The sequence below is a fragment of the Danio rerio genome, chromosome 7 (genome assembly GCF_052040795.2).
Source record: "Danio rerio strain M-AB ecotype USA chromosome 7, GRCz13ab, whole genome shotgun sequence".
Taxonomy (NCBI): Eukaryota; Metazoa; Chordata; class Actinopteri; order Cypriniformes; family Danionidae; genus Danio; species Danio rerio.
This window is the reverse complement of record NC_141027.1, coordinates 5,372,098-5,394,309: the sequence shown is the minus strand read 5'-3', so window position 1 is coordinate 5,394,309 and position 22,212 is coordinate 5,372,098. Positions and strand designations below refer to the sequence as shown.

The 22,212-nt window shown below is 38.8% G+C and overlaps 3 protein-coding genes and 1 long non-coding RNA gene across 20 annotated transcripts in view; 2 read left to right on the top strand and 2 right to left on the bottom strand.

Moving 5' to 3' along the window:
• LOC147842964 (uncharacterized) overlaps positions 1–22,212 on the bottom strand; it is a 277,603-nt gene that overhangs the window by 119,803 nt on the left and 135,588 nt on the right. The window contains exons 2-6 of one of the 4 annotated variants that reach the window (XR_015495293.1): positions 17,640–17,789; positions 16,211–16,336; positions 15,599–15,664; positions 15,379–15,507; positions 12,943–13,293 (exon numbers count right to left, since the gene is read on the bottom strand). This is a non-coding gene — a long non-coding RNA (uncharacterized LOC147842964). Of the gene's footprint in view, positions 1–12,942; positions 13,294–13,757; positions 13,868–15,378; positions 15,517–15,598; positions 15,672–16,210; positions 16,339–17,639; positions 17,790–22,212 lie in introns of those variants that run through there. The other 3 variants (XR_015495294.1, XR_015495296.1, XR_015944703.1) reach the window with 3 other exon arrangements.
• Positions 132–7,355, bottom strand: LOC147842971 (ubiquitin carboxyl-terminal hydrolase 46-like). Of its 4 annotated transcripts, none has more exons than XM_087260300.1 (16): positions 6,847–7,355; positions 5,681–6,053; positions 5,450–5,548; positions 4,963–5,115; positions 4,659–4,713; positions 4,282–4,383; positions 3,630–3,755; positions 3,037–3,163; positions 2,795–2,931; positions 2,600–2,699; positions 2,442–2,521; positions 2,251–2,351; positions 1,686–1,801; positions 956–1,034; positions 715–853; positions 132–479 (listed from the first exon to the last, which is right to left on the bottom strand). In XM_087260300.1, exons 2-16 carry the CDS (start codon positions 6,048–6,050, stop codon positions 476–478), a joined length of 1,788 nt encoding a protein of 595 aa, XP_087116426.1. In that variant the 5' UTR covers positions 6,051–6,053; positions 6,847–7,355; the 3' UTR covers positions 132–475. The 4 variants fall into 4 exon arrangements, with proteins under 4 accessions (XP_087116426.1, XP_087116428.1, XP_087116429.1 ...); XM_087260302.1 differs by having other exon boundaries at positions 956–1,031; positions 6,847–7,044; XM_087260303.1 differs by having other exon boundaries at positions 5,450–5,530; positions 6,847–7,044.
• On the top strand, positions 7,630–12,609 carry LOC147842970 (uncharacterized). Of its 11 annotated transcripts, none has more exons than XR_015495200.1 (5): positions 7,630–7,813; positions 7,971–8,402; positions 8,462–8,658; positions 8,761–8,855; positions 12,047–12,609. XR_015495200.1 is itself a non-coding variant. In XM_087260509.1 (5 exons), the coding sequence occupies exons 3-4, from the start codon at positions 8,346–8,348 to the stop codon at positions 8,846–8,848; spliced, it is 444 nt and encodes a 147-aa protein (XP_087116635.1). In that variant the 5' UTR covers positions 7,630–7,813; positions 7,971–8,038; positions 8,170–8,345; the 3' UTR covers positions 8,849–8,855; positions 12,047–12,609. The 11 variants fall into 11 exon arrangements, 9 of the variants coding, with proteins under 9 accessions (XP_087116635.1, XP_087116636.1, XP_087116629.1 ...); XR_015495201.1 differs by having other exon boundaries at positions 7,630–7,869; XM_087260509.1 differs by having other exon boundaries at positions 7,971–8,038; positions 8,170–8,402; positions 8,462–8,855.
• On the top strand, positions 19,378–22,091 carry LOC565813 (novel protein containing immunoglobulin domains). Its single transcript, XM_087260572.1, has 6 exons — positions 19,378–19,492; positions 19,606–19,668; positions 19,746–19,823; positions 20,027–20,080; positions 20,390–20,449; positions 21,653–22,091. Exons 1-6 carry the CDS (start codon positions 19,417–19,419, stop codon positions 21,658–21,660), a joined length of 339 nt encoding a protein of 112 aa, XP_087116698.1. The 5' UTR covers positions 19,378–19,416; the 3' UTR covers positions 21,661–22,091.

The window sequence follows — 22,212 nt, the reverse complement described above, 5'->3', positions numbered from 1 at the left end:
TTCTGAAGATAAATGAAGACCTCAGGGGTTTAGAAAGTGAGTAATTCCTAATTCCTAAAACTTCAGACACACTCAAATATGCTGATGCACTGGAAGGAGAGCGTTCAGAGCTCTGTAAATAATTGACAGAGTTTGCGAGGATTGGAAAAATAATTTTTATTGATTGCAGTGCTCAAGTTACAGTTCACATCAAATCTGCCATCATTTACTTGCACTCATATAGTTCCAAACTGTTCAGCCTTTCATTCATCTGTCCCCTGACCCTCCATATACAGCAAGGGTGGAGTAACATGAATGTTTCCTTTATATGCGGGTCAGGAGCTCTCTGATTTAATCCAAAATATCTTCATGTGTGTTCTGAAGGTCTCAGGGGGTTTTTGATGCAAGTATCTGGCAGAATCTTCTGACTCTTGATCTTCTGAAGCTCAGTCTGCTGTTCTCCACCTCTTCAGGACTGTCGGCTACAAACTGCTGCTCATCTACAGAAACAACAGAGGATTTCAGTGTTTTTATCCCACAGCAAGAGACGGAACCAAGTGAGAATGAAACGGGCTGTATGCACACAGACTTTTAATTTTCAGCCAGGCAGCGCCAAGGAAGATCTGATTTCTTTAAAAATCTGTGATCTTCACTGCCTGTTAGATATACAACATTAAAACTCTAGCTGTGCACAGAGCCCATTCTGAATGTTAAAAACACAGAGCGTTTAATCACCGCTTGATGTAGAACAGCATGTAGCAGTTCCTCTTTATTTCTTCGGACGCTTCTGTCCAGCTGGTTTTCCTGACGGAAAAGTCACTGCAACGCAGCCATCCATCGTCACTTGGATCCCGAATGTGACTTATGTAGTGTCCTGTAACACAGAAACTGGACTATAACTCTGTGGCCGGGTGGATCCTCAACTGCTCAATGAACGAACAAATGAGACAATTCAACATGTGTGGTCAATTCCTACCAGAAAACAGTTTGCTTCCTAAATGTGACACTGCTCCAGTGAGTCTATACTCCACCCTGGTGTCGGCCGGTTCTTCCTGCTGTTTAGGAAACATGTAGAAGATGGGGGAAACAAGTATAAGATAACGATCAACAGTGTTACAGAAAAGTGCTATCTTTCTTTCTATCTATCTATCTATCTATCTATCTATCTATCTATCTATCTATCTATCTATCTGTCTGTCTGTCTGTCTGTCTGTCTGTCTGTCTGTCTGTCTGTCTGTCTGTCTGTCTGTCTGTCTATCTACCCATCCATCTATCCATCCATCCATCCATCCATCCTTCTCTCTATCTGTCTGTGTCTGTCTGTCTGTCTGCCTGTCCACCCATCCATAGATCTATCTATCTATCTATCTATCTATCTATCTATCTATCTATCTATCTATCTATCTATCTATCTATCTATCTATCTATCTATCTATCTATCTATCTATCTATCTATCTATCTATCATTTATTCATGTCTTTATCTTTGTACTTTATCTTATCTACCCATCCATCCATCCTTCTCTCTGTCTGTCTGTCTATCCATCCACCCATCCATCCATCCATCCATCCATCCATCCATCCATCCATCCATCCATCCATCCATCCATCCATCTATCCATCCATCCATCAACCAATCAATTAATCAGTCAGTCAGTCAGTGAGTCAGTCAGTGAGTCAGTCAGTCATGATTTGCTTGCTCTCTGCCTTGTCGTTGGTTATCTGGGGTGCAACTTTGGTCTTTGTCTTCAGGATTCTCTTGAGAAATGACTGGCAGCTCGCTGGTCTCTGATTATCAGACTCTGGCTGCTCTCTGATCTCTCCTGATGAACACAAGGCAAACACAAAAGGTACATTTTCTTTCTGAGATTGTCCTTCAGATTGGTCACAGAATTCCCAAATATTTCCCAAATTCGAAGACGACAACCACCAAGTATTGGAGTAATACTTGCAGCAGTTGGGGAAAACGTTTCTGTCTCTCTTTCCCAGGAAATCCTTTAATATAAGATCGTAATAGCAGCAAATACACTTGTAAATGATTAGCAAAACTGTTACAAACCTAAACTTAGAAGCTTCATTAAAATATGACATTAAATGAAAAGATATTGATATTAAATGCTAATAGAGTAACTGACAGAAAGCTGGAGCAGGTGTTTACATTCACATCACAATACAATACAACAGTGAGCAGTCAACTATAAACCGCTGAGCGCTTTCTGTCATCAAATAAACCATTGTGCCCATTCAAATGTTTAATAAACAGCAGGCGTACCTTTAACAGAGGACATCGTCAACTCTTCTGTAATCTTCAGTCGATTCCTCAGCTTACAATCAGACAGCATATCAAAGCGCGACACCAGCAAAACCAGAACTCTGTAGAGGGATTCAGAAGATCAGAAATCAGAGAGCAGCTCGAGTTTAGTTATTGACTTAGATTAGTAGCTGATCAATAATGTGTCGTACCTTGGGAAACTGTAAAACCTCTGGGTCACAGAGGCCTTCGTGCCGTTACAGTTGCAGCACATGCAATCAACTGAAGACGCCTGAAGGAAAGAGAGAAACCCATCAGAAATGACATGTTGTTGGTCATGCAGTATACTGAGATTAGCGCTGACGCTCACGCTCATGTACTGCTGCAGGCTGTCTGACACGCTTGCATTCTGGCCGAGGACCAGCGAGATGTAGTTTGCGTCCTCAGTAAATGTCTTCTGGAGACCACAACTGAAACCACATTGAAAAGAAGTTCATCACTGAAATGCTGAAGCATGTATAAAATGCTAAATCGGCATGCACAAGGGGAAGTGTGGTGTCATTACCTGACACAGGTGCGCTCCGTTTCAAGCTTGAACTCCATATTGGCTACGGGGCAAGTGTATGTGGGAGAAGACATCTTCAGCATCTGGCCTTCCTCTTTCAGGCAGGACAGGGACAGCATGAGGAACTCGTGAGCATCCTGAGGAGAAACACACACAGGTTTAGAGCTGGTCCAGCAAAAGCAGGTGTGTACCAGCATTAACATGACAGACTAGTTGAAGAGTCTGGTTTAAGGTGCGCTCACCTGCTGAAAGTCTCCCGTGAAGACTTTACTGGCATTTTCAATGTAGCATTTCACTTTCCTCAAGAGCCTTTTCTTCAGGTTGGTGCTGCTGTTGTCCAGCCGGCTTATGAACAGGTCTGAAAACACACTGGAGAGAGAAACAGATGACTGGGTTAGTCTGAGCTGCTCTACAATATAACAGGAATTACTGTGGGATGGACAAAGTCAAGAAGGTATTAGGTAGTTTGGGGAAGCTCAGAATGGGAGGGGCTTCCACCCCGGGTAGATTGGTTTAGGGCTAGAAGGGATGCAGCTCAGCTACTGAACATGCTCACATACAAAGCGTCCATTTCTGTGAGCTGTACCATAGTTATTGTTTTTATAGGTGTGGATTAGGTGTAGTTAATAAGTCAATACAAAATGTGGGATTGGAGATGTTAATAAAACACAACAGATCCGACTCTGTGGATGTACAAGACATTAAATGAATCAATCAAAAGCTCAGATTTGTACAGCGCATTAGGAGCTGGCGCTGAACACATGTTTGTTTGGTATTTTTGGTTTGGTTTTTCCACCAAACTCATTAAAACCAGAACATGTTTTATTCTCTGTACCTGAGCAGCATGTCTTCATCTCTCCACACCTCCTGGCTGAGAAGCACATCGTGCTGGAAGGGGGGAATACTCAGGAGGCACTGCAGGACTGAGTTCATGTAGCACGTGTTGCCTAAATTAGGAAGGCTGAGGAAAACAAATGAACAGTTTTGGTTAGATGACGAGTAAAAACAGTCTAAAGGCTTTAAACTAAAGCATCTGCTAAATCAGTGATCCTCAAGCACCAGGCCACGGACCCGTATCAGTTCCAGTCTGTTCATCAATTGGTAATGGGCTGCACTAGACATCATTAATTATTTCCATTTTATTTATTATCTGAGTCTGAAGGATCTTTTATTTTGAAAATGACCTTATTCTCTCGGTTATATCTCGGCCACTTGAGCACTTTAATTTACCCCACAAACAGCTAAAGCAGTAAGAAACAGACGTCTTTAACAAGTTTCTTTGCAAAGAGGAAAAGGTCCAGTGAAGGACCCACAAACTGCCAAGAAACAGCTCTGCAACCCATTTATCAACAAATCAGCTGAATCCAGCATGACTGTGCAAGAAGATCAACTGGAGCTCGCAAGTGATGGAGGCCTTCTAGGGGCCGTTCGCATATCGTGTCTTTTCTAGAGTCAATCACTATAAAATGAGTGAACAGTGTCTTTACCCCAGAGGAGAGTGTTCTTCAGGCTCATCAGCTTCAATCTTCTGTTCAGTCGTCAGGTCTGAAACCCAAAACTCTCTGAACATGGCCTCGACATCTGGAAGACTAAAGAAACATCATACAAACAAGTTAACTAATACACTATACTACATATATACTACACTATACTGTACTATACTATACTATACTGTACTGTACTGTACTATACTATACTATACTGTACTATAGAACACTATATTATAATATAATTATAATATACTCTAATATACTATAATACAATACAACAAACAAATATACTATAATATAATAAATTATAATATAATATAATATAACACAACACAACACATTATAACACAATACAGTATAATATAATACAATACCCAGGTTGTCGACAGGATGTTTGAGGTCGAATCAGATCATAAATGCATGAGATATCTGTAAAACAGAAAGATAAATGGAGTTTAGTCATTAAATCACACACAGTATCCTGCACTTCTTAAAGAACACCAGCCGCTCTTATAAACACTGCTGCAGATCAGCTCAGTTGAAATGGTTCATGACACAGACTGAGATCCTTCAACAGATGTAATAATGAACCAGTGTGACAGATTTCTGTGGTTAGATTAGAGCGCACACACAGATATGTGGATCGTCACATCAGCTGTTCTTCATGTTTTGTCTTGCCTGTGTAAAGTTCAGTCGGCATCTCTTGTAACTCTGAACATTCGCTGATTTCAGGTAAAGAGAGGTCTTCAGGTGCTTTCCCCCCCTCAGGCTCTCGATCAGCGGTTTGGTGTTCAGATGCAGAAGGAGAGGGCTTCATCTCCACAGCTTCTTCTGGAAAGAAAATGAGCAGTACATAAAAATAGCTAATTCATGCTGGAGACATGTTAGCAATGCTAATTCATACTAGAATCATGCTAACAACATGCTGATTCATACTGGAATCATGCTAACAACATGCTGATTCATACTGGAATCATGCTAACAACATGCTAATTGATCTATCCATCTATCTACAGGTATCCATCTATCCATCCATCCATTCATCTATCTATCTATCCATCTAGGAAATGTTCATGGGCCAATCACATCAGCACACTGAAGCGCTCTAAATCATGCAGTATTCAGTGTTGTGATTGGCCTGATTTGGTCTGTGATTTGTCTTTACCTGCATCAAGGTTAGTCGGCGTCTGTTGTAATTCTGAACATTCGTTGATGTCAGATATGGTGGGGGGGTCTTCAAGTACAGCTGTGGATAAAGTTACAGCTGTGGATAACAGACAGAGTCATTTAGTTTCTATTAAGGACATACACGTGTTGAACTTTTTAGACTTTAAAGACAGAAGCTGAGCTGAATAAGATGTTCCAGTAAAGCAGTGAATTATTAATATTCTCACACCTTCAACTGCTTCTTTCTGCTGGCCTGCAGGCAGATCATTCTCTGGATGACCTTCGGATGATCTGTGGACTGCAGCTGAGAACGAAGCATCAGTTTTCCTGTCGCTGACGAAGGAGGAATCCTCCTCCTCAGACGACAAACACACACACGGCATCAAAATCGATAAGATTTTGCCAAAAACACGGCGCATAGATGGAAATCTGCGCTTTCGGGAGGACGGAGAGGGGAGTTTGCCATTTTCTCCAGGACCTGAAAAGGACGAATCCTCCAGATCTACCGAAGAAGACGGAAACATCACCCTCATCCTTTTCTTGATCTCCTCTTTGCTCTTCAAAGCCATTTTCTCTGCTTGCTGAATGTCACGATCCATTTACTAGAGACAAAAACACAACTCACATTAGACTTTTGCATTCATAATTATGATTCAGTCATGGTTGAGTTTCAAATGTGTCTTCATTAGTAGTCATCTCGACCATAAGTGAGGATTGTTTGGCTGTAAATGAGTCATTATTTTCAAAGCAATTAAAATAATCTGAATGAGGTTAGCTAAATGATATTGTTTTTCTTTTGACAGATTATTTTGTGTAGCCACACTGGCAGATTATTTGGACTGCTTTATGTGAAAGCTCACTTAATTTTGGCATAGAACTTCTTAAAACAAGACCATATTTTTTGATTGTCTAAAAATGCTTCTTGAATTTAAACTTTAGATATTTGGACTAAAAATATATATATATCCAAGTAAGAAAAGCATTTTTGCAGTACTCTTCAAATGTGATCTCAGTTCCACTCCTTAAGAAGCTTAAAATACATTTGTTTTCTTGGCATGTACAAATATTTCTCAATTTTATTACATATATTATGAAAAACGTATACAAATAAGGACACTTTAAGCAGTAGAATTATCAATAGTATTATCTACAACAGTCATATAATATTAATATACAACACAGTATTAAATATCGACATTTAAACTCGTGTTGTGTGATTTGATAGTATTTGAAAACAAGTATTTAGTGATTTTTCTCGAATGTAATTATTTATTCAGACGATAAAGGTGATTATTTAATCTAAACAGTGTGACCAATATGTTATTTTCTTCGGGGAAATCAAACATTATGTTTTTTGTTGTAAAACTTGACCAAGTCAGAGTGCATTCAGCTTACCTTAGCAGGCGTTGAAGAGTTCTGAGGCGCTTCACCTGCAGCGCGCGTCTTGGAATTTTAGAACGCGTTCGAATCCAGAATGCGTGACGTCACCGCGGCTCGCCTTCTCGTTGACTATGAAATATGAACTTAAACACTGGAGTTACAAGAGCTACACTTTTGGCCAGTGTTTTATAACTGGCAAAATTCCTATAGCTTTGGCCCATTGACACAAACAAGCATGGCTTTTCTGGTCACTGTTGTACAAACTGTGTTCCCAAGAAGCTCATGTACAAACAATAAAAACACTACAGTAATTTATAGTAAATCTACAGTGTTTCTGAAGCATACTATAATAAAACACTTGAATTAATCTGTTGTGGTAATTCTACATATGCTAAATATAGTTTAGGCTAATAAAACATCTAATAAATTACCTAATACTACAGTTTTATTAGCAAAAAAGGGTATATTATACACCATAGTTCACAATAACTAGTGTACTACAGTAGAGATTATCAGTTTGCTATAGTTAATAATAGTGTGCAGTAGCATTCATTAAGAAAGTGTTGTAAATACTACAATATATAAAATATATTACACTTTAGCATAGTGTGTTTGAAAAATACTATACAGTATTTACAATAAGTGACTGTGGTATTGTGTTGTGAGTGATTTTACTCATAATAGAAAGTCATTGTACATGGAGAATTGGTCATTATACTTTTATTACAAAATAAAGAGATCCTGTAAACATTTCTTTAACAAATTAATTTCCAGAGGCATACTACAAACTGCTCGAGTGACGTCACTGGCGTCACTGTCTCCGTTCGGTCACACACTGTGTGCTTGAAGTTTGGACTTGCTATTTACTCGCAATTTAAATCTTAATCATTAAATTCTTCCTCATTCGCTAAGTATTTGTCTCTCCTACTTAGGGTGACCAAACCCTTAATACATTTATACAAACAAAGCTGCTTTAAAAACGGTCTGTCCCTCGAGCATCCGCCTGTTGTTTGTAGCTTTAGCCTGCTAGCGCCGCTGGTCAGCTAAAGCTACCGACCTCTTTAACCATACACTTTTGACTTACTGGCTTTGCTCTTTACCCCGTAAAATGTCGCTTCCGTCTCTGTCCTTGTGTGCAGGAGAAGCATCGATGGAGGCGCTGGAGCTGGAGCTGGAAGAAGTGGAGTCCCAGATCCGCGCGCTGGTGGTAAGACGGTCGCGGCTACGGGAACGGCTTCTAGCCGTACCTAATGCTAAGGCCGTCTCATCACCTAAGGTACGTGGAAATTACAACCACATCATTCCCTCTACCTCAACCCCGCGTCCTTCTCTGTCCAGGCCCAGCGCACCCGGGGCGCGGCTCAGCCAGGCGTCGTTCACGCCGACACCCGGCTACCACGGCGCCTGGGTGCAGCCGCGCAAGGTGCTTCCCAGATCCCGGGGCAGAACGTCTCCGCCTGTGTTCGAGATCTCCACGGAGAACCGCTTCTCCCCTCTCCGCGAGTCGGGTCCCGATGTGGCTATCATCGGTGACTCGATCGTTCGTCACGTCCGTGCCGCCTCCTCAAAAGGTAATAAAGTACGTACTTTCTGCTTTCCTGGTGCCCGTGTGAAAAATATTTCTACACAGATTCCAACCATCCTGGGCGCTGCCGAGAGCCCTGGTGCCGTTGTCCTCCACGTGGGGACAAACGACACCGGGCTCCGGCAGTCGGAGATCCTGAAGAAGGACTTCAGGAGCCTGATCGAGACGGTTCGACGCACCTCGCCCGCCACGCAGATCATCGTTTCTGGGCCGCTTCCTACCTACCGCCGAGGAAATGAAAGGTTCAGTAGACTTTTAGCTTTGAATGAATGGCTAATAACATGGTGTAAAGAACAGAAATTGCTCTTTGCTAATAACTGGAATCTTTTCTGGGAGCGTCCTAGGCTCTTCCGTCCTGACGGCCTGCACCCCAGTCGAGCCGGAGCTGAACTCCTGTCGGACAACATCTCCAGACTACTTCGCACCATCTGACTAGCAGGTAAAAATTCACAAAACTCACACTATAGCCACCTAGACTCTTGTTCACCCCACTTAAACATCAGTAACGCATATCTGGCGAATCATATAGAGACTGTGTCTGTTCCTCGTATTATTAGATTAAGAAATAAACGTACTGTGTGCTCCAGGAAAAATCTAGTAAGAATCAAACCAGAAAAACCAGTAGAAAGTGAAAATACAAATTTCGTAAAACTTGGTCTCCTAAACATCAGGTCACTTGCACCTAAAGCACTTATCATTAATGAAATAATAACAGAAAACAATCTTAATGCACTCTGTCTCACTGAAACCTGGCTGAAACAAAATGACTATATTAGCTTAAATGAAGCAACTCCTCCAGGATTCTTATATAAACATGAGGCTCGTCAAACGGGTCGTGGTGGTGGAGTTGCATCAATCTTTAGTGATTTCCTTAATATTAAACAGAGAAACGGACTTATGTTTAGCTCCTTTGAAGTATTATCGCTTAATGTTCAGCTTCCAGATACTATACAAAAACCTATGTTATCTCTCGCTTTAATCACCATATATAGACCCCCAGGACCCTATGTCAAATTTCTAAAAGAATTTTCTGATTTTATTTCTGACTTACTAGTCAAAACTGATAAAATGCTAATTGTAGGTGACTTTAACATCCACATAGATGACGCTAATGATACATTAGGGCTCGCGTTTATGGATTTAATACACTCACTTGGGATAAAGCAAAACGTTGTGGGTCCAACCCATCGCTTAAAGCATACATTAGATCTAATTCTGTCTTATGGAATCGAGGTTATTGACGTAGACATTATACCACAAAGTGCTGATATTACAGATCACTACCTCTTACTATATAAGCTATGTTTACCTGAAATCAGCAAACCCGCTCCAATACTCCGCCCTAGTAGAACTATTGTTCCGTCAACTAAAGATGAATTTATAAATAACTTACCTGATCTCTCTCTATTTCGTAATGCACCCGCAAACTCAAATGATCTTGATGTAGTAACCAGCAGTATGGATGCCATCTTTACTAGCACACTAAATACTGTGGCACCCATAAAATTAAAAAAGGCTAGAGAGATTAAAACTATACCATGGTATAATAGTCATACTCGTGCGCTCAAAACAGCAACCCGCGCCCTGGAACGTAAATGGAAAAAAACTAATTTAGAGGTCTTTAGAATTGCGTACAAAGACAGTATGTCCAGCTATAGGAGGGCTCTAAAATCTGCCAGGACCGAGCACCTGCGCAAACTGATAGAAAATAATCATAACAATCCTAGATTTTTATTTAACACCATCTCTAAATTAGCAAATAATCGGTCATCCTTGGAACAAACTACTCCACCGCAAATTAGTAGTGATGACTTCATGAATTTTTTCAGTAATAAAATAGAAGGCTTTAGACAGAAAATAGGAGATGCCAAACTTTCTGCACCGGCTTATACTCCAAATCCTGTAAATATTTCATTAAATCATAATAATAACCTACACTGCTTCAAAATCATAGAACATGAAGAGTTAGTGAAAATCATAAATAGCTCTAAACCAGCTACGTGTATGCTGGACTCAATTCCAACAAAATTACTGAAAGAGCTGCTACCTGCTATAGGAGAACCTCTTCTTAACATTATCAACTCTTCTTTATCTATAGGCCATGTTCCAAACTCTTACAAGCTAGCTGTTATTAAGCCTATTATTAAGAAACCGCAACTAGACACCAACAACTTAGCTAACTATAGGCCTATTTCAAATCTTCCATTTATGTCTAAAATACTAGAAAAAGTTGTTTCCACTCAATTATGCTCTTTTCTGCAGACGAACAATATTTTTGAAGTGTTTCAGTCAGGTTTCAGGGCTCACCACAGTACAGAAACCGCCTTAGTGAAAATAACCAACGATTTACTCTTAGCTGCTGACCGAGGGTGCGTCTCGCTATTAGTTTTACTCGATCTTAGTGCGGCATTTGATACCATTGACCACAATATCCTCATAAATCGCTTAAAGTCTACAGGTGTCCAGGGACCGGCTCTACAATGGTTTAAGTCATACTTAACTGACCGCTACCAGTTTGTAAATCTTAATGGACAGCCTTCACAAATCTGCCCAGTAAAGTATGGGGTGCCTCAAGGATCAGTTTTAGGCCCTTTACTGTTTACAATTTACATGCTACCTATGGGAGACATTATTAGAAGACATGGGATCAGCTTTCACTGCTATGCAGATGATACTCAATTATATATTTCCACTAAACCTGACGAGACGTCTGAACTTTCTAAACTAACTGAGTGTATCAAAGACATCAAAGACTGGATGACCAACAATTTTCTTCTCTTAAACTCAGACAAAACAGAATTATTACTTATTGGGCCTAAATCTTGCACACAGCAGATCTCGCAACTCAATTTACAATTAGAGGGATACAAAGTTAGCTTTAGCTCTACTATAAAAGATCTGGGTGTCATATTAGACAGCAATCTAACTTTTAAAAACCATATATCCCATGTCACAAAAACTGCCTTCTTTCATCTGAGAAATATCGCTAAATTACGAAATATGCTATCCATCTCAGATGCAGAAAAGCTAGTCCATGCTTTTATGACTTCGAGACTGGATTACTGTAATGCTCTATTTGCTGGCTGCCCAGCATCCTCTATTAACAAACTTCAATTAGTGCAAAATGCAGCAGCCAGAGTTCTGACCAGGTCTAGAAAATATGATCATATAACCCCAATTTTATCCTCCTTACACTGGCTGCCTGTTAAATTTCGTATTGAATTTAAAATATTACTTCTCACCTATAAAGCTCTAAATAATCTAGCTCCTGTTTATCTAACCAACCTTCTGTCTCGCTACGAACCAACTCGCTCCTTAAGATCTCAAAATTCAGGGCTTCTGGTAGTACCTAGAATAGCAAAATCAAGTAAAGGAGGTCGAGCCTTCTCTTTCATGGCTCCTACACTCTGGAATAGCCTTCCTGGTAATGTCCGAGGCTCAGACACACTCTCCCAGTTCAAAACTAGATTAAAGACCTATCTGTTTAGTAAAGCATACACTCAGTGCATCACCTAGCAGGTTCCACACTGGCTTCTACATCTTGCTTATATACACTATGAACAGCAGCTACGCTAATTATTCTCTTTATTCTCTATTTTCACCTGGGGATACTCATCCCGAGGTCCTCAGATTAGGCGGAGTCACTGATTGGATCCAAGACCAGCGACGTGATGATCCCAAGGATTCCATATCCGGGACCAGGCCATATCCTGAGCTGCTGCTGCGCTGATGGTCGTGGGGAGTGGAGAACATGAGTCTGATTCCAGCGACGCTCCAGGGACAGACGAGTCTTCATTGAGGCCATCTTCCAGCATAAACCACGGCGAATGAAGTTCTGCACAAGACTTTTGGCCAGCGGAGAAATTAAAATGGTCGTGCCCAACTGAGTCTGGTTCTCTCAAGGTTTTTTTTCTTCACTCCCATCAGGTGAAGTTTTTTTTCCCTCTCCGCTGTCGCCACTGCCTCGCATGGTTCAGGATTGGTAGAGCTACGCATCGATGAATTTGCTCTTCAGTGTTTGAACTCTCAGTAATGATTAAATCACACTGAACAGAGCTAAACTGAACTGAACTGAACTTAAACACTAAAACCTGAACCACACTGTTCCAATTACTATGACCATTTATGTGAAGCTGCTTTGACACAATCTACATTGTAAAAGCGCTATACAAATAAAGCTGAATTGAATTGAATTACTAATGCTAATAATACAAATTGTCAGACGTAAACACCAATAATTAATTAATTGTATTATTTTTTATTATTATTATTATTATTTTATTATTATTACTATTTTTATTATTATTATTATTATTATTATTAACCATAAAAAATCCCCAGGTTTTTGTCAAGACTTTTTGACGAACACTTTAACCGTTTTAGATGTTACAATATACATTAAAATAAAAGAACACGTTTAATCCTGTATATGCTACTGTTAGCAGACAGATTTACAGTGTTTGTGATAAATAAAATAATTTTCTAGATCATTAAGATGTAATACTATAATAACCGACCAGCAGAGGGAAGATTTGTCTGTCTTTTTATTTTACAGTTTAAATAATGAATCAAGCACTGTAATACAATATCTTAAATTGCCAGAAGCTCAAATAAGTTATTGTGAGCACAGAAATTATTTATCCAATGGTCTTGAGTGAGAACACAAGTGCCCTGATCCAGACCTTTAAATGTGATTAAATAACTTTATTATGCCTTTTAAATAACTCAGAGCTGCATCTGTCTCAATATGAAGTTAAAGATATGTTTGCACAGCAATGATGTACAGAAATGAAGCAATATTTTTCATTGTTGACATGTTGTGTGTATATGGCGCAGCTGTATTGTCCAGGCCAGCAGATGGTGATGTTGCTCAGTATCTGAAACAGCACAAACACTGCAATTCACTTCACTTCATGTTTATTTATACAGCACTTTTCACAATGTAGATGATGTCAAAGCAGCTTAACATAGTTCTGGTAAAGTCCAGTCCAACAAACACAGTCCTTCCATCAATGCTTTCACTAATTTAATATTGTGTATGTACCAAACATTAAACAATCAGAACCCAAAACAAACTATTCCAGTTAGCACATCCACAGTATAACACAGAAACAGATTATGAACACTAATAATCAATAATAATAAACAAAAACAATGAGGATATACATTAGTAACTACAATAGAAAGGAGTAGTTTACCTTTTTTATTATTTCTAGCTGCTTTTTAAACTTGTAGATCCTTTAATAACTTCACAATGTACATTTAAATCAGCTTTGAAACGGGATATACTGAGCATCCTTTCTGTCTAATTATATTTGCTTTATTTCTCTAATGTTTATAGAGTGTTTACATGATGCATTAATAAGCGACCATATTGGAGGCAGAGAACATAAACAATTACATTAAACTGATCAATTATGGTGGTGTTTTGTGCTGCACTGATCAGTCGAACTGAAAAAAAAACACATATATTAGTGTATTAAGTTGCACATCATCTAAGGGCTCTATTTTAACCATCTAGGCACAAAGTCTAAAGCTCATGGCGCAAAAGCATTAAGGGGCTGAGTCTGAATCCACTTTCGCTATTTTAAGGATGGAAAAATGCACTCTGCACAACCTGGCGCATGCTCTAACAGGGCTGTGCTTATTCTCTTCATCAGTTATGAGTAGGGCCAGACAGAATCTGCAGATATTTTTTGCTATTTCTGCTGAGAATTTGTAAAAATTCTTAATTGTTAAACAAAGCAAGTCTCTCATATAATAGATCTACTAAAAGACAGAAAATATTACGTTAGAAACTTTATTATAAATCAAACGAACACTTTTTAAATTTGTCAATATTGCTGAATCTAATTAACATTTAATTAAATTAAACTGAACAAATATAACATACTTGTGTAAAGTAATTTACACACATTAACACGAGTAAATAAAGCCTCCATGATGGGCTAAAATCTGCTTGCGCAGATTCTGTATAGGGTGTGTTTTGAGCATAATGTGCATAAAACCAATCAGAGTCTCATCTCTCATTCCCTTTAAGAGTCAGTTGTGTCAGGCCGTGGCGCATTGGCTGTTTACATCAAGGATTTTGTGTGTAAAATGAACGCTTCACTAGCGAGAAAACAGTTAAACAAAGCATCTGCAGCGCGAGGATAAAGAACGAGCCTCCTCCATTCAGCCTCTTTACTTCACTCTTTACTCCTGGAGTAAGGAAACAGTGTTGTACGCACTTCACTGAAGATATCCATTAGCCTACATATTTAATTTCCTTTGTTAAGTGCAAAGATTTGTTTCAACACTATTTCTAAATTCAGTTCTAATTTCCAGCAAAGGAATAAATAAACAACAATAACGAAGCGTGGTCAAAAAGCACAATTTATATCCAAACACACGTCCTTTTCTTATCCACATATGGTGATGCAGACGTCTCCAAAACCCCACAGGTGGACAAATCTAAACTTGTTTTTTTTTAAACAAATATAAATATGCATATAATAAATGATACTAATAATAATAATAATAATATCATAATACAAATGCAGATAGTCATGAATAAACTGAAAAAGACCCCTAGATGAAGGTGGCACAGAGGCAGTGGTTTTTATATTTATGTAGAAAATAATACATTAGTTATATTATATCCTTTAATTCTTTTTCATATGTAAAGATATTTGTGTGTTGCTGCACATCCTGTGTGTATTAAGCAATGTGTACACGTTTAAACCAGCATAGGGGCATAACTAACACACTCTGTTCCTCAAAATAGCAACGCACCAACAATGCGTCTTAACACACCTCCTTTCTAGACCAGAACACCCGTGAGTCCACAAAGTGGCGTTATTTGCTATTTAAACACTGGCACAAAGCAGGAAAATTAGGGTTGCACTGGTCTGAAAATTGCAACAAATCGAGCCAAACATGTCTTGTATGTATGATAGGGCCCTAAAAGAGATTAACCTTACCATCATCATCACCAGCAGAAGCTTCCCTTTTCTTTTTGTCCTCCATACTCGTGTTAAAGATCACTGAGTTACTGGAGAGCAGGGAGGGTGATTGGACACAACATTTTCTTCTGAAAGCTGAAACTGCTCCTGGTGTTCCTCAAAGGTACATTTAATATGTTATTCTCATTAGACACAAAGTAATGCTGCATTCAGGTCTTACTAGAACATCTGTACTTACATTTGTTGACAAGTCATAATCATGGTGTCAAAAGCATTTCATGAGCACAGGATGGCGCTGTAGATTCTGTAAACTCCAAGAAAATACAGCACAGTCTGTTAACTCTGTTTATAAAACAATGGAGTAAACAAAGCTGATCAATTTTAACAAAAATATATCAAAAACAAACACTGCGTGTCAAAACATGAAAACTGAAGAATCAAAGAATGCATTGCCGTTCATCTGACAGGACTTGACCACACCATCAAGTCTTGAATTCATAGTAATGAGCTGATGAATTGAATCAGGTGTATTTTCTTAGCGATGGGACGCACCAAGTCGACACCAAACAGACTTAAACACTTTCATTGGCCCATGTTTAGTTTCCATTATGAATATTTCACTTAGGCTAGGTCGGGTTCCCAAGTGTTTTAAACATGTTCACCCAAAGTATTAACTCTGTAAAAAGTATAAACTAAACTAAACATTTTGCTGTCTGTTTGGCAGGGGTGACCCTGCTCTTTTTCTTTTTAGCATGTCTGAATGTTTACACATCTCAGGCTGATTGGCCTCAGATGTTTTTTGGTGTTCGATCTGATCCATTTTCAAGAGTATTTTTCAATAATTATTTACCCCTCTCAGATGAGCAGAGATCTTTTTCTTCTTCCTCAGGTGTTTCTGCTTCAGTGCGTCTGGTGCTCAGGCCCAGCAGAAGTCAACACTTCTCCTCTGACTCTCTCTCTCTGAGCTGTGACTCTGCTGGATGGACAGTGAGAAGATACACACACACAAACACACAAGATTGTTCAGCACAAACAGGATCTACATGTGGAATCCAGTCTCTCAGCACATCTGACACTGGAGTTTACTGGTGTGAGTCTGAATCTGGAGAGAAACGCCATCCTCTGAACATCACTGTACATGGTGAGTCCTGTTACTAAGACCACAGCATCTACACACATTCACATCTCAATTACACACAATTTCATCTCATTGTTTTCTGTAAAGCCATTAACAGACTGACTTGATTATTATGTTATTACTGGTTAAAAATCTGACAACAATTAACATCAATTTATAACAATTTTATATGAGGCTCAAGGAGGTTATAAATTCATTAAACTGCAGATATGAATAGTTATCATATATTGAGACTAAACAGATGTGTGTTGTGTTGTGTTGTGTTGTGTTGTGTTGTGTAGATGGTGCTGTGATTCTGGAGAGTTCTGCTGATCCTGTGATTGATGGAGAAACTCTGGCTCTACACCAGGGATGGGCAAACTTGATCCTCGAGGGCCGGTGTCCCTGAAGAGTTTTGTTCCAACACAAGTCAAACACACCTGAACAAACTAATCAGGTGCTGCATCCGAAACTGCATACTTCCATACTATATAGGACGCTAAAATCAGTATGCGAGCTGAGTAGTATGTCCGAATTCATAGAATTCGAAAATCAGCATGCGAGAAGCACCCGGATGACTTACTACTTCCGGCGAGATTCTAGAGTGCGCTTCCCATGCATGCTGCGCTATCCCATGATGCCACGTGAGCAAATTCATGAATGGGAGTAAAGCGACGCAATTGACGCAGGTAGGTCACGTGACCATGACAAAATGGCGGATGTAGTATGTCTGAATTCTATTCATACTTTCACATTCATACTGTATAGAACGTACTTTTCTAACGGCCGAGTAGTACGTTTAAATTCAAATGCAGTACCTACTGAGTAGTAGACGGTTTTGGACGCAGCCAGTGTCTTCAAGATCACTAGAAATCTATAAGCAGGTGTGTTTGATTAGAGTTGCAGCTAAACTGTGCAAGACACCGGCCCTCCAGGACCAAGTTTGCCCACCCCTGCTCTACACTGTTTACATCGATCTACAAACTCCTCCATCCTCACAGCTGATTTCTATAAAGACGGATCACTGATCCAGAATCAGACGACAGGAGAGATGAGCATCTCAAGTCTGATGAGGGTTTCTACTACTGTAAAACAGAGAGCTGAGAATCGCCGCACAGCTGGATCTCAGTCAGAGGTCTGGGAATAATGAGAGATTATTTACCTCTGTAATATTATCATACAGCATGTGGTTGATGAACAGGTCTGGCATCTTCTCTCTTCAGCTTCATCTTCATCTTCATCTCCTCTTCTGGTCGTTGGTGTTTCTGTGGGATTGACTGTTTTCTTGCTGCTCCTCATCTTACTGGTTCTGCTGCTGAGACACAAGAAGAAAAGAGGTGTGAGGAGTTCAGAACATGATCAATAATATGAAAGCATGTAATCAGATATATGCAAGTGAAAATTCATTAATAATGATATTAATTTCTACTGTAGATCAGCACCACAACATTCAACAAACCAGCAACCCAGTTCCAACTCGATCTGGAGAATCTCAACTGGAAAACGTTCCTCTACAGTCAGGTCAGATGTTAGGGCTGCAACTAATGATTATTTGTTGTTTGTTATTTGTATGTTCTTCTTATGGCAGCACGTTGGCCTCATTCATAAAAGCAGAACATGCAGGATTCAGCACGTAAATTCATAAGTTACTCCCAAAATACATGCAAGTGGCTGGTGAACCTAGAGAAGAATAGATTGAACTTTATAGTTACTTCACTATGTGAATCTGATATGAATAAAACACATCTGCAAATTCTATTTGAATGGATTGTTAGACTTCCTTGTGTGTTTTACAAACTCTAAATGTCTTGTTTTACTTGTACTTGTGTGCATTTACATGTCTAAAATATAAAATGAGCATTAGGCGGGTAAACATTGCATAACTGTGATAATTTGACACAGATTTTTTTCAGTTGCCGCTCTAAAGCCTGTTTTACACCGCAAGCGCATGCAACGCGTGAGCAGAGCATGAGCAGTGTATGTCTTTTCAGCATCCATGTTAACCGATTAGAGCTTTCATATGGCACCCAGTAGCAGCACGTTAAAAGCAGCGCGTTAAAAGCAGCAGTGTCACGACAGTTTCGGCACTGGGTCTATTTTTCTATTTTAAATATTATATGTATAAATATTATTATAACTAGGCCTAAAACATGCTGACAATCAAAAACAAAATGACTTGATATCAAAGGCGATTGTCTTCTGAGTGCACCAGACATTAATAAAACTGCTCATAGAGCTTGAGAGGTACTGTACAGTACTGTATGACCTATATAATTTGTAAAATAAAGACTTGCAGGTTAAAGAAACAGCATAGGAGGAAGTTGTTTTTGTATATAGACAGTAAGATAGGTACCTAGATAGAATAGACAGAGATTTATTGATCTGTGCAGCAGCTGTTCACGTGCTGCTCACGCTCTGCTTTCGCTTGCAGTGTGAAAGAGGCGTAAGGGTTAACAAGCTAACTCTAACTGTATGCTTGTCAAGCTGGATAACAAGTAAAACACCAGCACCAGGGACTTGACAGTTCTCCCTCAAAACAGAACACAAGTAAGATTCTGTAGTGATTTACCTGCTGTTGAACTCCCTTCCTTCTCATCCCTTTCTATGGGGCGCCGAACTCTGTACCAGTGTGTGAGAGAGGCTGTGTTCACTCTGCTCCGCGCTCAACTAAAGTGATTTTTTTTTTAAATAATCAAACGTCCCCGCGTTGCACAACGCAACAAATCGATAGTGAAATTCATTGTTAACGCTTTTAGTAATAAGTTTTAGTAACATTTTTAATTGATTCGTTGTTGCAGCCCTATCAGTTTTATTAACGAATACATATTTTTTGTTGACACAACATATGTCAGTTTGATCCAATATTGTTTTAACTGTGACCTTTGGTCTTTTTGACCCCTTACTTTGTATATCAATTATTACTAATACACAATTTGTTCATGTTTGTTTTAGAGCCAGTGTCAGATGTGACATATTCAGAGGTCACTGTTAAGAAAAAGCAATCCATGGATAAAGGTGAAAATCCTCTTCTGTACACAAAGTCATCAGTCTTGAACAGATGATACTGATGAGGAATTAAACTAAAAACAACACATTATTCACTAATTAATTCATTGTTATTTCTGCAGCAGACACCATGCCAGAGTCAACTAATGTGACATACTCAAAAATCAGGAAAAACATGAAGAAAGGTGAATTCCTGTTTAGTTTTTCTGAAGTATAATAATTCCAGCATGTTCTGAATATCCTGCTTGATTTTCTGTGACAGATATTAATTCTGCAGGACCCAGTGATCTGACTTATGCAGAGATCAACATGAAGGACGAAAAGAAAACCAAGAGCAAAGGTAAAACGCACTGCATCTAGTCTTGATGATTTGTGTTTACTGATGTTATGATTTAATTTATTATTAAGAAACACTTTATAATCACTAACAGCACTGACAGACACAAATCACACTTTATTATGCAAATACAATAACAGCGATGACAGAACAGCATCTGTGTGGGATTTAATGATTAATAATCAAGCTCTTGTTTTCTATTTCAGGATTTGGACTTGCTGATGTTCTGATGAAAATGAAATCTAAGCAGAAACGCAGCGGTAAATAGCAGATGCTCTGATGTGCTGTCATCAGTTCACTGCAGATCATGTCAAAATACTTTTAAAGTGAAACATTTCAACAGAAACTGCAATAAAAAATAAAAGCAACTATACATTTTTTTACTAAACAATAATAATAAACACACTTATTTAACATTGCTATTATATGGGGGTTGCTTGTGGAATTTGGAAGAATTCAATACATTTTAGAATAAAAGAACATAATAAAAAGTAAAAAAAAAATTGAAGTTGTGAATTCTGTCTGGATGCTCTTTATTAATTCATTCTCTGTCTGTTGTTCACTATCAGGGCAGAGCAGCGAGTCTGGAGACACTTTATATTCTGAAGTGAAGCAAAACACAGACAGAGGTGAGAGAAACACAAAGAACTGCTGCTATTGATGATAAATTACTGTTCGTGTTTTAAACACACCATTATAAACATATTAAAGGTTTGAGACACCCTGGAGCAGTATTTTTGAGATTTCAACAGATTTGTGTGTGTTGAACAACATCAGCACCAGTCAGCTTTAATTGTGGGGAAAACTGGATAATTTTGAGCTTGTCAGTAATTTAATCTTCCGTGTTTAAAATAATGTTTAAGGGTGCTTTCACACCTGCCTTATTTAGTTCGTTTGAATCACACTAGAGTTCGTTTTCCCTCTTGGTGCGGTTCGTTTGGGCAGGTGAGAATGCAGCAATCGTACTCGAGTGCGCACCAAAAGCGGACCAATTAAGCGTACCGAGACCTGCTTTAAGAGGTGCTCTCGGTACGCTTTTAAACAAACCCTGGAGCAGTTCGTTTGTGGTGAGAATATGATCCGTACTAAATCAGGTCCAACCGCATAAAGTACTGCGCCTTTTGGACTAATCCAGCTGCCGTAGACCGATGCTCTGTGCATTATGGGATATGGAGGACAAATATTTGTTGACAGCGCTTTACCAACAGAGAGACAGAGGGGGGGAACATTACTTGATTGATCGTTGGTAATATTTCTGCAAGATGAGCATGTCGCAGTTTAGCTAAATTAATTCACACTTCCTACTGAAGTGATGAGCGATGCATTAAAACACTGTTTTCCAGTCGTGGCCACGCTTCATTTTCGAAATGTATAGTTTGTGGTTATATGTATATGAAAGTACGAGTGCTCTGCCGGCCACGCCCACTCTTCCCTCTGTTCGCAGAGTTCCACCCCCTTCTTTTTTAAACATTTCTGAGGTATACTTGATCTGATAGAGGGAGGTTTCATGGCCCTTTAAAGATCCTGCACAGCCTGAGCCTGATTAGTTATATAAAAATATAAAAGCAATTTATACTTATTAAAAAAATGAGTCTTAATTATATCACTCGTTATTATAACAATTTTTGAGGTGCTGATGCTGAAGTTGATGCAACTTATGCTCAATCCTTTAGGAAGAAGAAGAATAAAACACGTGAGTATTTAGTTTTACATGTTGGTTCTAAAAGTCAGTTCAGTTATTAGTGAGGATCAGTGGTTAATCCTGATTGTAAAACTGTAAATAATCAGTGTTATTGACATTAACTGCATTAATCTGCATGATCTATTTAAAGGTTTCTGAGTGCAGTGATGAAAACAGACACCAGAAGAGATGAACACCAGCGCTCGCTTTGCTTCAGAAACTGTTAATGACAGTAATACACTGAATTATCAGAGGCGCAGATTAGCAAATACTTACATTTTTCAAACATTTATACATTTTCTACAGGCAGCACTCAACTCAGCTTTACAATATTCTAAATAGTGTCTTTGGGCATTTTGTTGTTAAATATAATGTTTAAATAAAGGTTTGTAGTTTCTAACACATTAATATATTTTGATGCGCTGTTTTTTTTTCAGATTTCTCTCTGATAAATATAAAACATTTATGATACTGTTATGATACATTTATGATACTGTTTGCATGACTTTTTAATCTAGACTCACAAAAAAACTTAAATACTTTTGATCTTTGTTTTTATGATTATAATAAAGCATATTTTTGGACAGATTAGTTCATGTCTCGGGTGTTTTTCTGTGTACTTTGATTCTCTTTTGCTGCAAATCAAAATGAAAATATACAGAGTAAACTGATGGTGAGCATTAACTCTTTAAAACCTTACCCTAATTTATA

Coding starts and splice junctions, on each gene's coding strand:
- LOC147842971 (XM_087260300.1), bottom strand. CDS start 6,050: ATGGATCGTGACATTCAGCAAGCAGAGAAAATGGCTTTGAAGAGCAAA. Junction 3,756..4,281: donor GAAGAACACTCTCCTCTGGG/GTAAAGACACTG, acceptor TGTTTTCCTCAG/CCTTCCTAATTTAGGCAACA. Junction 3,164..3,629: donor GATGAAGACATGCTGCTCAG/GTACAGAGAATA, acceptor TTCTCTCTCCAG/TGTGTTTTCAGACCTGTTCA.
- LOC147842970 (XM_087260499.1), top strand. CDS start 7,982: ATGGAGGCGCTGGAGCTGGAGCTGGAAGAAGTGGAGTCCCAGATCCGC.
- LOC565813 (XM_087260572.1), top strand. CDS start 19,417: ATGTTTGTTTTAGAGCCAGTGTCAGATGTGACATATTCAGAGGTCACT. Junction 19,824..20,026: donor AAAGAAAACCAAGAGCAAAG/GTAAAACGCACT, acceptor TTTCTATTTCAG/GATTTGGACTTGCTGATGTT. Junction 20,081..20,389: donor ATCTAAGCAGAAACGCAGCG/GTAAATAGCAGA, acceptor GTTCACTATCAG/GGCAGAGCAGCGAGTCTGGA.